Source organism: Ahaetulla prasina, chromosome 3 (genome assembly GCF_028640845.1).
Source record: "Ahaetulla prasina isolate Xishuangbanna chromosome 3, ASM2864084v1, whole genome shotgun sequence".
Lineage (NCBI taxonomy): Eukaryota > Metazoa > Chordata > Lepidosauria > Squamata > Colubridae > Ahaetulla > Ahaetulla prasina.
The window spans coordinates 155,688,129-155,705,287 of NC_080541.1; the positions used below are offsets into that span (position 1 = coordinate 155,688,129).

The 17,159-nt window shown below is 41.6% G+C and overlaps 1 protein-coding gene across 1 annotated transcript in view; it reads left to right on the forward strand.

Annotated features, from left to right (window-relative positions):
* ADGRL4 (adhesion G protein-coupled receptor L4) overlaps window positions 1-17,159 on the forward strand; it is a 147,621-nt gene that overhangs the window by 59,185 nt on the left and 71,277 nt on the right. Inside the window, exon 3 of the mRNA XM_058176285.1 lies at window positions 432-584. Coding sequence (XP_058032268.1) covers window positions 432-584 — 153 coding nt within the window. The remainder of the gene's footprint in view (window positions 1-431; window positions 585-17,159) is intronic.

A 17,159-nucleotide genomic window follows, 5' to 3' on the forward strand; every position in this document is an offset into this window, starting at 1 on the left:
TTAAAAATGAGAATCTACTATCTGAGTTCAAAAGGAAGTTACCATCATAGCTCAATGCTAGAAACAAATGTTTACTGTTCCTGATCACAAGTATTTGCCTTTAGAGTGTGTGTGTGTGTGTGTGTGTGTGTGTGTGTGTGTGTGTGTGAGAGAGAGAGAGAGAGAGAGAGAGAGAGAGAGAGAGAGAGAGAGATAACCCCTCGGTTATCAAAGTAAAAGTATGAAATTATTTGAGGCTGCAGTTCCTGAATCATACAGACTTTTGATATCTGGATTTATTTTAAAGTTTTTACTTTAAACTTTTTATATAAAGTTTTTCTACTGAGAAAAAAGTCAATATCGCTTGAGAAATCTCAGAAAATTTAAAAGTCTTCCTTTTGGAAGGAGGGAAATCATTTTAACAGAGAGTAAATAATTCTGTTTATTTACAGATGATAATGAATGTGCAAATGCCACACAACTTTGTGGAGAAAAGGCGAACTGTACAAACACTATGGGAAGCTACTTCTGCATGTGCAAAGATGGATACAAATCTAGTAATGGCAACACAAGCTTTGTAACCAATGATGGTACTTCTTGTAGAGGTAAGATTCCAAGAGATCCCCTGTTCATTTACTCATGTTTTATTCCTTAACCAATATGTCCCTTTCTGCCTTTTCTTTTTTATGTACCTATTTATTCTATTGCTTAAAATATTGTCATAGATAAATTATAATGAAAATTATTATTATTATTATTAATAATAATAATAATAATAATAATAATAATAATAATAATAATAATAATAATAATAATAATAATAATATTTTAATTTGTATACCACCCTTCTCCCGAAGAACTCAGGGCGGTGCACAGCCAAAATAAAATACAAAAAGAATAGCACATACAATACTAAGAACAACCCCTTAAAAAACTTATTCAATTGGCCAAAATTTAAAATACCATAACACCCTATAAAATTTACAAAAATTTAAAACCCATAAAAGCAAATTAAAATTTTAAAATCAAGCCAGTCCAGCTAGACGAAATAAATAGGTTTTAAGTTCACGGCGAAAGGTCCGAAGGTCGGATAGCTGACGAAGTCCAGGGGGAAGTTCGTTCCATAGGGTAGGAGCCCCCACAGAGAAGGCCCTCCCCCTGGGGGCCGCCAGTCGACATTGCTTGGCTGACGGCACCCTAAGGAGTCCCTCTCTGTGAGAACGCACCAGTCGCTGGGAGATAGAAGATGGCAGTAGACGGTCCCGTAAATATCCTGGTCCTAGGCCATGGAGCGCTTTGAAGGTAGTCACCAATACCTTGAAGCACACCCGGAAGACAACAGGCAGCCAGTGCAGTCTGCGCAGGATGGGTGTTACACGGGAGCTCCGAACCGCTCCCTCTTTCACCCGCGCAGCTGCATTCTGGACTAACTGGAGTCTCCGGGTGCTCTTCAAGGGGAGCCCCATGTAGAGAGCATTGCAATAGTCCAAGCAAGAGGTCACGAGAGCATGAGTGACTGTGCATAGGGCATCCCAGTCCAGGAAGGGGCGCAACTGGCGAATCAGGTGAACCTGATAAATGAATCAGGTGAACCTGAGACGGTCGTCAAATGGTCTTCAAAAGACAACCACCCATCCAGGAGAACGCCCAAGTTGCGCACCCTTTCCATCGGGGCCAATGACTCGCCCCCAACAGTCAGCCATGGCTGCAGCTGACTGTACCGAGGTGCCGGCATCCACAGCTACTCCGTCTTGGAGGGATTAAGCTTGAGCCTGTTCCTCCCCATTCCAGACACCGGAACAGTACTTCGATAGTTTCATTGGGGTGGCCTGGGGTAGAAAAGTACAGCTGCGTATCATCAGCGTACAGTTGGTATCTCACCCCAAAACCACTGATGATCTCACCCAGCGGCTTCATATAGATTTGAACAGGAGAGGCGAGAGAATCGATCCCTGCGGCACCCCACACATGAGGCGCCTCGGGGTCGATCTCTGCCCCCCTGTCAACACCGTCTGCGTCTGGGCAGAGAGGTAGGAGGAGAACCACCGATAAACGGTGCCTCCCACTCCCAAACCCTCCAACCGGCACAGCAGGATACCATGGTCATTGGTATCGAAAGCCGCTGAGAGATATAATAGAACCAGGGCAGAGGAATAACCCTTATCCCTGGCCCTCCAGAGATCATCCACCAACGCGACCAAAGCCATCTCCGTACTGTATCCGGGCCGGAAGCTGGACTGGAACAGGTCTAGATAGACGGTTTCATCCAGGTAATTGACGTGCCACTGCACTCTCTACAACCTTCGCCGTAAAACGAAGGTTGGAGACTGGACGGTAATTTCCTAAAACAGCTGGGTCCAGGGAAGGCTTCTTGAGGAGAGGTCTCACCACCGCCTCTTTCAAGGCAGCGGGAAAGACCCCCTCCCGCAAAGAAGCATTTGTAATCCCCCGGAGCCAGCCTCGTGTCACCTCCTGCGTGGCCAGCACCAACCAGGAGGGGCACGGGTCCAGTAAACATGTGGTGGCATTCAACCTTCCCAGTAACCTGTCCATGTCCTCGGGAGTCACAGGGTCAAAACTATCCCAAACGGTCTCAACAAGACGAGTCTCGAAACTCTCGCCTGGATCTACCCAATTTTGATCCAATCCATCCCGAAGCTGAACGATTTTATCGTATAGATAACCGTTAAACTCCTCGGCACGCCCTTGTAATGGGTCCTCCCGCCCCTCCTGTTGAAGGAGAGAGCGGGTAACCCGAAACAGGGCGGCCGGGCGGTTATCTGCCGACGCAATGAGGGAGGAAACGTAAGAACGCTTCGCTTCCCTCAATGCCACTAGGTAGGTCCTACTATAGGACCTAACTAGTGTCCGGTCAGCCTCAGAACGGCTGGATCTCCAGGCACTCTCTAGGCGTCTTCTCTGGCGTTTCATCTCCCTCAGCTCCTTGGAGAACCAAGGAGCTGGTTGAGACCTGCGCCGGGTCAGAGGCCGCAAAGGCACAACACGGTCCAAAGCTCCAGCCGCAGCCTGTTCCCAGGCCGTGACTAGTTCTTCAGTCATGCCACGGGCCAGGTTCTCGGGAAACGGCCCAAGCTCCGTCAGGAACCTCTCTGGGTCCATCAGGCGCCTGGGACGGAACCAACGCATTGGTTCTGTCTCCCTGCGGTGGTGAGTAGCGGTCCGAAAGTCCAGACAAAGAAGAGAATGATCTGACCATGACAAAGGCTCGATAACTAAATCATTTAAAATCAGATCATTCGCCCACTGGCCAGAGACAAAAATCAGATCTAGAGTGCCTCCCCCGATGTGGGTAGGGCCGTCCACTAATTGAGTCAGGTCCATGGCCGTCATGGAAGCCATGAACTCCCGAGCCGTCGAGGATGCCACGCCAGTTGATGGCAAGTTGAAATCCCCCATGACCAACAGTCTAGGGGTTTCAACTGCCAACCCGGCCAACAACTCCAACAGCTCGGACAGGGCTGTTGTCATGCAGCAAGGAGCCAGGTACGTGATCAACAAGCCCACCTGAGTCCTACAACCCCACTTCACATAGAGGGATTCACAACCAGCTATTTGAGGTACAGTGGTCTCCCTCGGTTCAAGGCTTTCATTAATAATAACCACCACCCCGCCACCCCTACCTTGGGCCCTCGACTGATGGAATGCTCAAAAACCTGGTGGGCACATCTCCACTAGGGGAACCCCCCCTTCCGTGCCCAACCAGGTCTCCGTAATGTCCATAACGTCCATGGTCCCCTCCTGAATTAGATCTGAGATCAGGGGGGCTTTGTTAACCACGGACCTTGCATTGCATAACATCAGCTGGAGGCCCAAGTACTCTGGCCACCCGGGGAACGGGAAGAAGTAGGGGGGCCGGAGCACGCGATCACTCTTAAATAGCAAGGGCGTACTCCCAAAACCTGATGTGCCCCCCCTTCCACCATATCTGCCTCTCCCACTTACCGTATCAATAGCACAACCCTGATAAGCTGGAACAAAACCCTCCCCTATCACCCTCGGACCTAACTTAACGCCGCGAACACACATTGGACTTGGCTCCCTCCCTGATGGGTTTCCCTCCCCACCCATTCTTCCCCTCCCCCCCAACCCAAACCCGTCAGTTTCCACCCTCCCCGTAAAATTCCCTTTAAAACTCCCCTTAAAAAATCGGTTAAAACAAATGATTAAAAATCCCCTAAGTCTCCTATTCTTGGCATGGAATATTTTTTTAAAAAAAAATAGACTCTAGCAGTATCAGACTAAATGAACTCAATATAATATTTTAGCTCTATCTAATTTTGTATGTATCACTTTGGGATAATTTAATACATGATGGTTTGCATGTAAGGTAAAGGTTTCCCTGTCCGTCGTGTCTGATTCTAGGCCACAGTGCTTATCTCTTTTTTTTTAGCTGAGGGAGACAGTTTTGCCTGAAGACAATTTCCGTGGTCATGTGTCCAGCATGGCTTTACATCAAAGGCACATGGAACTCTGTTACCTTCTCACCAAAGTGGTACCTATTAATCTACTTGCATTTGCATGCTTTCAAACTGCTAGGTGGACTGAAACTGGCAAGTAACAAGAGCTCACCTGTTATGCAGAGCTCGAACCCTAGCTCAAGTCTCGGGTCTCGAACCCTAGCTGTCAACTCTCCAGCTGACAACCACAACGTCTTTAAGTGTGTTTAAAATATTTAATTATTTACTTAAATACTAAGCAAAACATTAACATTAAATACCATGTAAAATGCTAAGTGCTTGTTACATGTAACAAACACTTAATACTTTACATGGTATTTAATTTTGTATATAACCTTGAAGAAATTTATTTTGCATTAGGGGAAGAAATATGATACTTTTCTTCTACCTTTCCAATTATTATTCCAATTATTTCCAGGAAATAATAAATCAGTATAACTTACTTTAAAGAGATGTGACTTGAACAAGATAATATCAACACAGGGATTTTATACTTGCCGAAAAATAAACTGATTTATTATTTTTAGGGTTGTAAAAGTCCTGAAGAAGTATTTCCCCAAGTGAAATAAAATTCTGTGCAGTTATATGTTTTTCCTATGTAAATTCTACTGTATTCACTGAAGCATGGGAGATTAAAAATTTGATTCCCTAAATATTTTCATGTTAGGCCAATTACATTCCCTCTCCCTCTCTCCCTCTCCCCTCCCCCCTCTCTCTCCTTGTGTGTGTGTGTCTGTGTGTCTATGTCTCTGTGTGTGTATGGGATCTAAAAAGCGAGTCCTTCAAGTCCTGCTTAGCCACAAAAAACGAACTGGTTGATTTTGGGGCAGTCACTCTCTTAGCCCAACCCACCTCACAGGGTTGTTATTGTGGGGAAAATAGGAAGAGGAAGGTGTGTTGGATATGTTTGCCACCTTCTGTTATTTGTAAAATAATAAAGGTGGAATACAAATAAATAAATACAAATTTAATTGTAGAATTTGTAGAAAACTCTAGTTTCTATAACCCTTAACTTTGTGAAACAGTGCATCGTAAGGTACCAAGTTTTGAACCAAGGTATCTCAAATGAGATAATTTATAGGATGCATCCAGAATCCAGGGACCATTTCTCCAGAGAGAAGGAAATTTGAGGAAGTTGTGGCTGCTTCAGCACTGCTTGACTGTTGCTGGTCTTGCTATAATCACATGATACTCATTTTTAACAGGAAGGAAGGGAGAGAGGGAGAAAAGGAGGAGAAGGGAGGGAGGAAAGGAGGAAGGGAAGAAGGGAAGAAGGAAGGGAGGTAGGAAGGAAGGAAAGAGGGAGGGAGGGAGGAGGAAGGGAGGGAGGGAGGGAGGAGGGAGGAAGGAGAGAGGGAGGGAGGAAGGAAGGAGGGGAGAGGGCGGGAAGATGGAAGGAGGGAGGGAGGAGGGAGGGAATAAAGGAGGAAGTAAGAAGGGAGGGAGGGAGGGAGGGAGGGAGGGAGGGAGGAAGGAAGGAAGGAAGGAAGGAAGGAAGGAAGGAAGGAAGGAAGGAAGGAAGGAAGGAAAGGGATATAGGCCTGCCCCCACCCCTAGTTTATCGAGCACCAGTGAAGTTCAGAACATTAAAAATCTAATTTATCCTATTATCATGCGAAAAAGTTAACTTGTCCAGTTTCTCAGAAGATTTATTGAATGAGGCCATCCTTATATAAGCTGGACTTTTATGAAACCAAATTTCATGAATATAACTAAACATAAAAACATATCCACATAATCATTTACTGTTTTCTCCAACATTCTCCAATGTTCTAAGATGCTACATAGCAGTTTCCTAAGGACTCCCATGCTAATTTAACTTTTTAAAACAATAACTCACATTTTTTCAGGAGTTCTCAATGTCGGAATCTTGTCATGCAAGGAAAAAAAAAGAAGAGGTTCTTCTATACCTAAGCATTCATCTGAATTCAGATCACACATTCTTTTCCGTTAACAATTAAAATAGAGGTGATGATAAACTTTATATTACAATGTGTTATTTTAATTGTTGATTATTTTAATTGATATGCTGCCACATCTTATCAACTCCCAATAGGTTACAGTAATTTAAAATGCAGCAACAGTAAAATGTCCACAGTATAAAACAATTTAGCATAACAAAACCAGCACAAATGTCAATTCACCCTCAGACATTCTGTGAAGCAATTCAGTTTCCTAACTAATTTACAGAAGGCTAGAAACTTACAGAAGGTTCCAAATCACTACAGCATCCTTGAAAAATAGTTCTTCTTGGCCTCAATGCTCCTTGTTTCCCATGGGATAGCACAAATTGTTTAATGCTGACATATCCATACAGGTAGTCCTCGACTTACGACCACAACTGAGCCCAACATTTATGTTGCTAAGTGAGAAATATGTTAAATGAGTTTTGTTCCATTTTACGATCTTTATTGTCACCATTGTTAAGGGAATCACTGCAGTGGTTGAGTTTGTAGCACGGTTGTTAAAGGAATCTGCCTTCCCCATTGACTTCCCATGTCAGAAGGTCGCAAAAGAGACACTACAACCATCATAAATATGAGTCAGTTGCCAAGCATCTGAATTTTTATCATGTGACCATGGAGATGCCGCAATGGTCTTCGAATGGTAACTTCGAATGGTCATAAATGAACAGCTGTAACTTGAGTTGCATCTGTATTAAGATGAATATCATATTTAAATATATTTAATATAAATCAATATTAATGCCATTAAAGCTGAAACTAGTAAACATTCGGAAGGGATGAGTTTTCTGTGCTGTAATGGAGCTTTAATTATCTAGATTAAACTATACACCAATTGATAAGTGATAAAAAAATTACATCAATATTCAGTAAATTAATTTGAAGTGCATTCTCAAAGATAATCATAAATAATTGCAGACCTATTGAATCAATTCTGGAATAATGCAACCAGTTTTTCCCAGGCAGTATAATGTCTTTGGCCAGTCTTACTACAAGTGTACACAGAACTACAAGGTAATTGTGGTGTATGTGTATGTTTTAATTGTTAATAAATCCATTTCATATTATCCAATTGTATTATTAGAAAAGCCTCGCTTGCATTGTCCATCAGCAATAAATCATTGAACTGCATTTTGAGGGGTTTTTTTAAAAAAATCCTGAAAGATACCTGGAAAAATCCTTATAAATGATTTACATTCATAATTAACCTCTATCTTTTGCACTGATAATTTTGAGCTATGGTAAATTATTCATGTCAAACTCTGCACAGTGTTTATTATGTTTTAGAGGGAAAGTGCTGCTAATATTAATGTATGCATTAATTTTTAATATTCTATTTATAACTGCCTTTTTAAACTTGACTGGTTTGCAGTACATTATTTTATCAATCACATCAAAAAAATCATTGTAGCCTGGTTTAGGTCCATCCCAGGAGAAGCAGCTATATAATTTTATGGGATGCATTTAGGACACAGCCTCCTGTATGCAACTAATATGAAGACAAACCAGTTTTGATAATGAGATTGGTCCCTAGCTGATCTCTGCAACCATGATGAAAATGGAAAAACTTGCAATTGGTCTTTTGTGTCTACACAGACAGACATAAACTTACACAAAAGACCAATTGCAATTATATACTTGATAAACTTGATTTTTTTTTACATGTGCCATATACATTCTAGTAAAACAATTCCCCTCGCTGAAAGTTTCCAAATCTACAGTCTATCTGGAAACTTGTTTTATCAATAGTTGAAGTAAAAAAACAACAACAATGTAAACCAATAGGAGAAATAGGGCATTCTATGTAGCATAAGAAGTGGGCTAACTTTGCACTCTATTGTATTCAACATCGTAGAAGTGATTAATCATGGGAAAAACACTTGGTAGAATTTGGAATTCTCTATGCAGAACTCACCAGACAACCATTACAGTTTTTTAGACCAACTCATCTGTAATAAGAATCTATGTTACATTAACCTGGATACAATCTTGATCAAGTGAGGTACTAATGCCATTCTATAAAGCCTAGAATACTGCATCCAGTTTTGGTCAACACACTATAAAAAAGATGTTGAAGAAAATGTGCAGAGAAGAGCAACCAAGATGATTAGGGGACTGGAGGCTAAAACATACGATGAATGGTTGCAAATATTCAGCATGGCTAGTCTAGTGAAGAAAAGGATCAAGGAACACATAATAGCAGTTTCAATACTTGAGGGGCTGCCACAGAGAGGAGGGGCTCAAGCTATTTTCCAAAGGACCCAAAGACCAGACAAGGAATAATGGATGGAAACTGATCAAGGAGAGATTCAACCTAGAAATAAGGAGAAATTTTCAGACAGTGAAAACAATCAACCAATGGAAGAGCTTGCCTTCAGAAGTTGTGGGAGCTTCATCACTGAAGGGACTGGACTGCCATTTGTCAGAAATGGTGCAGGGTCTCCTGCTTGGGTGGGGGGGTTGGACTAGAAGACCTACAAGGTCCTTCCAACTCTGTTAATCTGTTAATGTAAACTGCCTTGAATATTGAAAGAACTGACATTAAATAAATAGATAATTATGACCCAGTGTCACTTCTGTACTTTAGTAAAGAGTAGAAGAAATCACCAAAAGGTAATTGGGAAGTTATTTCAGAAAACGTCAAAGGCTTTAAATAGATGCAGAAGTTCATAACCATGACAGCTTAACAATATCAATTGTTACATTTAATCAAGATCTCACATCATTGATTGTAGCCCAGATAATCCTTAGATGATATTCAAGAATCATGTTCCAATTTTCAAAATGTTGTTTTTAATATATTTAATAAATATCAATCAGCAGCAATTCACCAAGAAATTTGAATATGGTTCCCAGCTGTATATGTAATAGAAAATACTTTATATCTTCCAGCATTAATATCACCTTAAATGATTAACCCAAAGCAAGTGAAAAATGTGTATACTAAGGTCCACAATTGCTTGCAAAAATGAAAAATAAATTATATAAATCACCAAATGTTCAAATACATTGCAGGTTCTTATAGAAAACCATATTAACTTATCTTTTTACAATTAAACCTTGCATTTTTCAATACTTCTCAATGTTGGGAGGTTTTCAACTTCTAAAGCAAAAAAAAAAGGCCTCAGAGCTTTATGTGGCTGTCAAAAGCTTTAGGCACAAGACTGAGAAATCTCTGAAAGTTGTTACCAAATTTAATTAGTTATTGAATTTATATCTCACTTCAATCTCTTGGCAATTTACAATATATGGATGGGGGAAATGAGTCCAAAGTATGATAAAAAAACAAAACTAAACTAAATCATAAACTCAACAATCACACAGCAATAAAAAAATAAAAGGCGGGCAGTAAGTCAGAGGTGTCAAACACATAAAATGTCTGCTGACCACAACACTCACAAGTGAGACCCAAATCAAATAAAAATGCAATGGGGAATAATATTTAACAAATTGGATTTTAAAAATTATAATGAAACCTGTATAATTATTGTCACATACATCTTTTATTATAAAGGATAGTCCTTTATCCAAAAACTGTCCTTTAGACCTTTATTTTTTAAACAACTCGCTTTAAACCTTTATTCTGGTTGTTTCACTTTTAACTGTGCAAATAATGCCCTTAATTCACACACTTGCACATTCATGTGAAAAATATGGAACTGAATTCTCCATTTAAAATAAATCTATATATATTGTTTAAGGTGTTTTTTGTATAGTTGCAACTGGATTTTGTACAGTTTTTCTTGATTTTGTTCTCAAATTTCCTTAGCAATTCTACACTATAAACATAAACAATATTTTGTTTATCCTTACAGACACTTTCCAGATTTTCCCCCTTTTCAGGTTTATTCATTTATTCCAAGAAAATATGCTCATAATGGTACATTTTAAAATTCGATAACTATTTGAATAAAGTAAATAGCTTATTTTCTTGTAAATGAAAAAGAAAATAGAGCCAGTTTGCATTTTATAAACTATAAATTTAGCATTTATATACCGCTTCACAGTGCTTTACAGCCCTCTCTAAATGGTTTATAGTCAGCATATTGCCTCTCAACAATATCCACATTTTACCGATTTTGGAAAGATGGAAGTCTTGAGCAAGTGAGACTCAAACTGTCAAAATGCTGGCAGCCGGCTGTTGTGTTCGGCTGGAGAACACGTGACCAGTAACCAGCAGTCGATTGGTTAACCACCGATGCTATAGCTGGCGGGAGAATTAAGGAGCTGCTATTGGCTGAGCTGTTGACAGCTCCAATATAAAAGGGCTGTCAGTTTAGAGCTTGCTTGCTTGCTCACCTCAGTTAATTGTTTGTAGTTAATAAAAGAGCTGTTAATGGTTCTCCTGCGTTGCCTCACCGTTGTTTTGCAAATACAACCCCGGCAGTCAGCAGAAGTAGCCTGCATTCGAATCACTGCGCCACTACGGCTCTTTATCTATTATAGATCTATTTATCTATTATTTCATTTTTATACAGATACACATCGCATGTATTCCTGGTACAATGCATTAAAACCAAAAAAAGTCATCAGGATAATGATCTCAAATAATGCAGGCACAATGTTACACTAAGAGCATAATACCATCATTAATTAAATTACTCCATCGTAAACACAACTATAGGCAAACCAATTACAGTGCTTAAGCAAAGGCCCTTCAGAACAACTCTATTTTAGTTGCTTTTCTGAAAGAGAGGAATTGATGTTCTACATTGTCATGTGGATTTATAATTTCAGCCGACATAATAGAAATTTCAGATTCAGGTATAATAAATTAAACGTGTGTTCATTATTGCACTTTGCTCATGGGGTTTGTAGAAAATCTGTTGTAGGTCTATATTTCAAGCTTTACCCTTGAGCTCATAATAATCCAATCGAATTGGCGTATGTTAGACACTGTTTTCCCTGGATGTCTTCGATAGAAATGAACATGCAGACAGGGAATTCAGGCACTGTATAGGCCTCCTCAAATCCACTGTGATTTTATTGAATGCCTGCCTGGGGCCTCTGGGTAACCAGGGATTTATTTATTTTTTTTAACCAGAAATTTGTAATCTAGAACATCACGGGTGCCCATTTCATTGAAATATTTCCATACATATATCTGAACTCCATGCAAATATGTAACTTTCATTCCCCAATGTGTGCTCATTCGCTATGGATAGGAAAACAGATTTACTATATAACACACAGGAGGAAAGTGTCACAAACACATTGGATTTTTTTTTTCCTTTAAAAGAATAGCTGAATTCAGGCTTTCATAATTAATCTCTATGCTTTTATTTAATATTTTCTCCCCCTCTTATTTTCCCTGTCATATTTTCATCCCATATTATTGTAGCTTATTCTAGCTTTTCCTTGTGCGATACACTTCCTGGTTCACCTTTTCTCAATGCAGAGCACTGGTGGGTTGCTCCCAGTTCGCTCTGGTTCTGTAGAGCCAATAATAAAAATCTGCTGGCGTTCAGAGAACCGGTAGTAATGGCTGGCTGGCCATGCCCCCAAACTGGTTCCCCAATCATCAGAGGTTTGTTGTTGTTTTTTTACTTTTAAAAGCATCTTTTCTTCAGCCAAAAAAAGGCTTTTAAAAGTAAAAAAAAAACCTCTGATGATTGCATGGCTGAGCAGGGATCATCAGAACCCTTTAAAAGTTTTTTTTTTTTAACAACCTCTTCAGCTGGAGGGTTGTTAAAACAAAAAAAGGCTTTTAAAAGGCTCCTCTGGCGATCCCATCTGAGTTAAGAGCTTCTGGGCTGCTATTAGGCAACTTCACCTGGATCGTCAGAGGAGCCTTTAAAAAAAAAAATCCTCTGGCCCACCCAATCCCCCCTCCTCACTTACCTCATTACAGCTTCTTTCAGGCTGGCAAAGCCATGCTTTACATCAGTTGCATCAGCTAGCAACTGAATCTGCCTGCCTGGAATCCATCTGCTCAGTCAGCAACTGCTTTGCTGGCTGAGGAACTCTGGGAATTGAAGTCCACAAACCTTAAACTTACTAAGATTGGAGACTCCTGATCTAAAAAATATAAATAAAATAATAAAATAAAACATTTGTGCAGCTTTCTGAGATTTGGTGTGTTTCTGTAGTGTTTCACTCTAACTACACAAACACACAAAATCTCACAAAGCTGTATGTGGCATTTTGTGTGTGTGTGTGTGAGAGAGAGAGAGAGTCATTTTGTGTTGTGTTTGTGTTAAGTGTGAAAGTTGGTTTTTGAGCTTTTTGTGGCTGTGTGAAGTTCCTGCTTGTTGCAGGGGTCATTTTGGGTGAAGTGCAGCTGCTTTTACATTGTGTTTGAGTCTGTTGTGTTGTGTGTGTGTGTCCCTTCTCAAGGACTTGTTGTGTGTGTGTGTCCCTTCTCAAGGACTTGGAGGCAGCTGTGTGTGTGTGTCCCTTCTCAAGGACTTGGAGGCAGCTCCTCTGAGGAAAAGAGGAGGTGGCGAAGCTCTGGCTTCCCCCGGGAGAAATCGCCCTGTGTCTGCAGTATTGGTCATGTGACTGAGTGGGTGTGGCCAATTTGATGTCATTCACAGCAAGGTGCCGCCCCACTTTGCCCTGACTGACTTCAAGTTGGCCATGCCCACTCAGTCACATGACCACCAAGCCATGCCTACAAAATAAGCCACACCCACAGAACCAATAGTAAAAAAATATTGGAACCCACCCCTGATGCAGAGCTCAAATTATCAAAGAAACGGTGGCTGTGTTTCACAACTTCCAAGTTTGTGATTAGCTCCTCACCTAAATCTTTCAATATCTACTGAATCTAAACAGATGCTGGATCTTCTAGAACTCATTAGATCCTTCTTATGTAAAAGGACAAACTGTTACAACTTTGTGTATCCTGGGATTATCCTTTGGTCATAATTTAATCTTTAGTCCTAATTCTTTGGTTTTACTCCTGTAGTGTTCTGACGTAGGCTTCCCCAGCAGCACAAAGCTGAATCCTTGACCTGATAAACCCCTTTTATTTAATTTACAGTGAATTCCTCTCCAGCAAAGTCTTTTCTCTCCCACAGTCTTTCAAGATAGTTCACAATTACTGACCGTCGTGGAGAGTGGCCAGGTCGCTATCTTCCAAGCAGCAATACTTGGCAAGAATGCAGGAATGAACTAATTATCTCCTGCAAACACCCCTCCCCTTTCATTCCTCTTTTATTCCCTTCATCGTCCACCTTTGGCCTTACTCGTCCGCCTGTGACCCTTCATTGTCCACCTGTGGCCTTGCTCCCAAGTCGACTCTTGTTCCTTATTTATTTATTTATTTATTTATTTATTATTTTGATTTATATACCGCTCTTCTCCCGAAGGACTCAGGGCGGTTTACAGCCAGGTAAAAAACAAAAATACAAACATTAAAAACATTTTAAAAAACTAAATTCAGTTTGGCTAAGAGAGACTAAAAACTCTAATAAAAACCCCATTAAAACTACAAGGCCAGCCCTGCGCGATGAAACAAAAATGTCTTCAGCTCGTGGCGAAAGGTCCGGAGGTCAGGGATTTGACGTAACCCTGGAGGCAGCTCGTTCCAGAGGGCAAGAGCCCCCACAGAGAAAGCCCTCCCCCTGGGGGTCGCCAGTCGACATTGTCTGACCGACAGCACCCTGAGGAGACCCTCCCTATGGGAGCGCACTGGTCGATGGGAGGTAATTGGTAGCAGCAGGCGGTCCTGTAAATAACCTGGTCCTATGCCATAGAGCGCTTTAAAGGTGGCAACCAGCACCTTGAATTGCACCCGGAAAACCACCGGCAACCAGTGTAGCTTGCACAGGAAAGGTGTTACATGGGAGTTGCTCCCTCTACTCCCGCGCAGCTGCATTCTGGACCAGTTGGAGACTCCGGGTGCTCTTCAAGGGGAGCCCCATGTAGAGACCGTTACAGTAATCCAGGCGGGAAGTGACGAGGGCATCAGTGATCGTGCATAAGGAATCCCAGTCTAGGAAGGGGCGCAACTGGCATATCAGGTGAACCTGATAAAAAGCTCCCCTGGCGACAGCCGTCATATGCTCTTCTAAAGACAGCCGTACATCCAGGAGGCTGCCTAGATTGTGAACCCTTTCCATGGGGGCCAATGACTCGCCCGCAACAGTCAGCGATGGAGTCAGCTGACTGTACCGGGATTCTGGCATCCACAGCCACTCAGTCTTGGAAGGGTTGAGTCGAAGCCTGTTTTTCCCCATCCAGACCCGCATGGCCTCCAGACACCGGGACATCACTTCAACGGCTTCATTGGGGTGGTTAGGGGTGGAAATGTACAGCTGTGTATCATCAGCGTACAGATGACATCGCACCCCAAAACCACGGATGATCTCACCCAGGGGCTTCATGTAGATGTTGAACAGGAGAGGTGAGAGAACCGACCCCTGTGGCACCCCACACATGAGGCGCCTCGCGGTCGATCTCTGCCCCCCTGCCAACACCGTCTGCGACCGGTCACAAAGGTAGGAGGAGAACCACCGAAAAACCGTGCCCCCCACTCCTAACCCCTCCAGCCGTCGCAGCAAGATACCATGGTCGATGGTATCAAAAGCCGCTGAAAGATCTAATAGGACCAGGGCTGAGGAACAACCCCTGTCCCGGGCCCTCCAGAGATCATCTACCAACGCGACCTTAGCGGGATGAATCCTTCATCCAGTGGTGGGATTCTTCCAGTTCGCACCACTTCAGGAGAACCGGTTGTTAATTTTCTGAGCAGTTTGGCAAATTGGTTGTTGGAAGAAATCATTAAGGCACAGAACTGGTTGTTAAATTACTTGAATCCCACCACTGCCTTCATCTGGCAACTCTGCATATGCGCACACTGGGAACAGGCTCCAGCTGTTCGTCTGCCTCACTGATGTCTGACTCCGAAAGGCAACTGATACCTGTGATACAACCCTGGCTCATCTCTGCCTCTGATGCAGAGCACTCATCAGAGCCTTCCCCAGACTCCAGGACTGGCCCATGTTCCTACCCAACCTCTTCACTATCTGAATATGCTGCCAACTCCTCTGGCCGCTGGTGGGCCACAACATATAGGTAGATACAATTTATCAGCACATCTTCCACTAAGGTAGTTATTCACAGTTTATTACGTTTAGTATATTCACACAGTCCTTGACTTATGACCACAATTGAGCCCAAATTTTCTGTCGTTAAGTGAGACATTTGTTAACCATGTTTTGCCCCATTTTATGAATTTCTTGCCTCAGTTGTTAAGTGAATCACCACCGTTGATAATTTAGTAACATGGCTGTAAAGTGAATCTGTCTTCCCCATTGGCTTTGCTTGTCAGAAGGTTACAAAAAGGGATCATATGATCTTGGGACACTGTAAAGATCATAAATACGAACCAGTTGCCAAGCTACTGAATTTTGATCACGTGATCATGGGGATGCTGCAAAGGTTGTAACTGTGAAAAATGGTCATAAGTCACTTTTTTCAGTGTCATTGTAATTTTGAATGGTCACTAAATGAACTGTTGTAAGTTGAGGACTACCTGTAGATCGTGGCATATTTTTCTTTCCTCCTATTTCTATGTCCAAAGTAACATAGAAAGGTTCCAAGGCAAGATAGCAATAGCCAAACCTTTATGATGATTCTTAAAAGTCATCAAAACAACACTGCAAATTAGAAAAAGGTATGGTAGAATAGTAGCTGACACCTGAATAAACTTAGGAATCTGAAAGGATGGCATCACAGATTATGGACAGACTGAATCTGAGCAGTGTGCTCCCAATGGATCTTGGAATATCAAATGAAATTGTTTAATATTCTTCTTTTCCAAATCAAAAGGTTGTTCTTCTAATCCAAGTCTGATAAGTAAGAAATTCTCATGGGGGGGGAGGGGGGCATCTTCTCTCTCCTTTGTTTTCCTTTCTCTATTTTAAAGTGTCCATGCCCTCACAATGACACAGGGAATTCCTGATACAAATGTTCTTTGGAATCCCTTATTTGTTAATTAATTAATTAGTTACTTAGTTAGTTATTTAATATCCCACTTTTATTATTTTTATAAATAATTCAAAAACCAAGAGGCTTGTTTTTCAACTGGCTAGAAGTAGGATAGCAAGACTATAGATGTTTATTGAACATTGGTGTTGGAAAGGCTCCTGAAAGTATTGTGGACTGCCAAGAAAGTAAACAAATAGATCATTGAAGAAATCAACCCAGTCTTCTCACTCGTGACACATATGACCAGGTTCTAAACATCCTAGTTTGGATACCTGGTATGAAGCCCCAGATCTTTGGAGAAGACTCTAATCCTGGAGAAGGTGAAAGAAAAGGAAATGAAAGGGGAGGGGAGGGGAGGGGAGGGGAGGGGAGAGGAGAGGAGAGGAGAGGAGAGGAGAGGAGAGGAGAGGAGAGGAGAGGAGAGGAGAGGAGAGAAGAGAAGAGAAGAGAAGAGAAGAGAAGAGAAGAGAAGAGAAGAGAAGAGAAGAAGAGAAGCAAGATGGATAGACTCAGTTAAGCAGCAATGTGTGCACCTTTAGATAACCTATAAGACCAGGCTAGGAGAGAGATCATCAAGGAAATTTATCTAAGTGGTTCTAAGAGTTGACAACTTGATGGCACATAATCAATCAATTTTCAACTAGATCATTGAGGAAAAGTAACTGAACCAAGGTCACTTAATTAGTTTCTGTGCCTAAAGGAGTATTAGAATGTGAGTCTCCCTGCTTTTTATCCATCACCTTAAACACTATATTATATTATATTATATTATATTATATTATATTATATTATATTATATTAT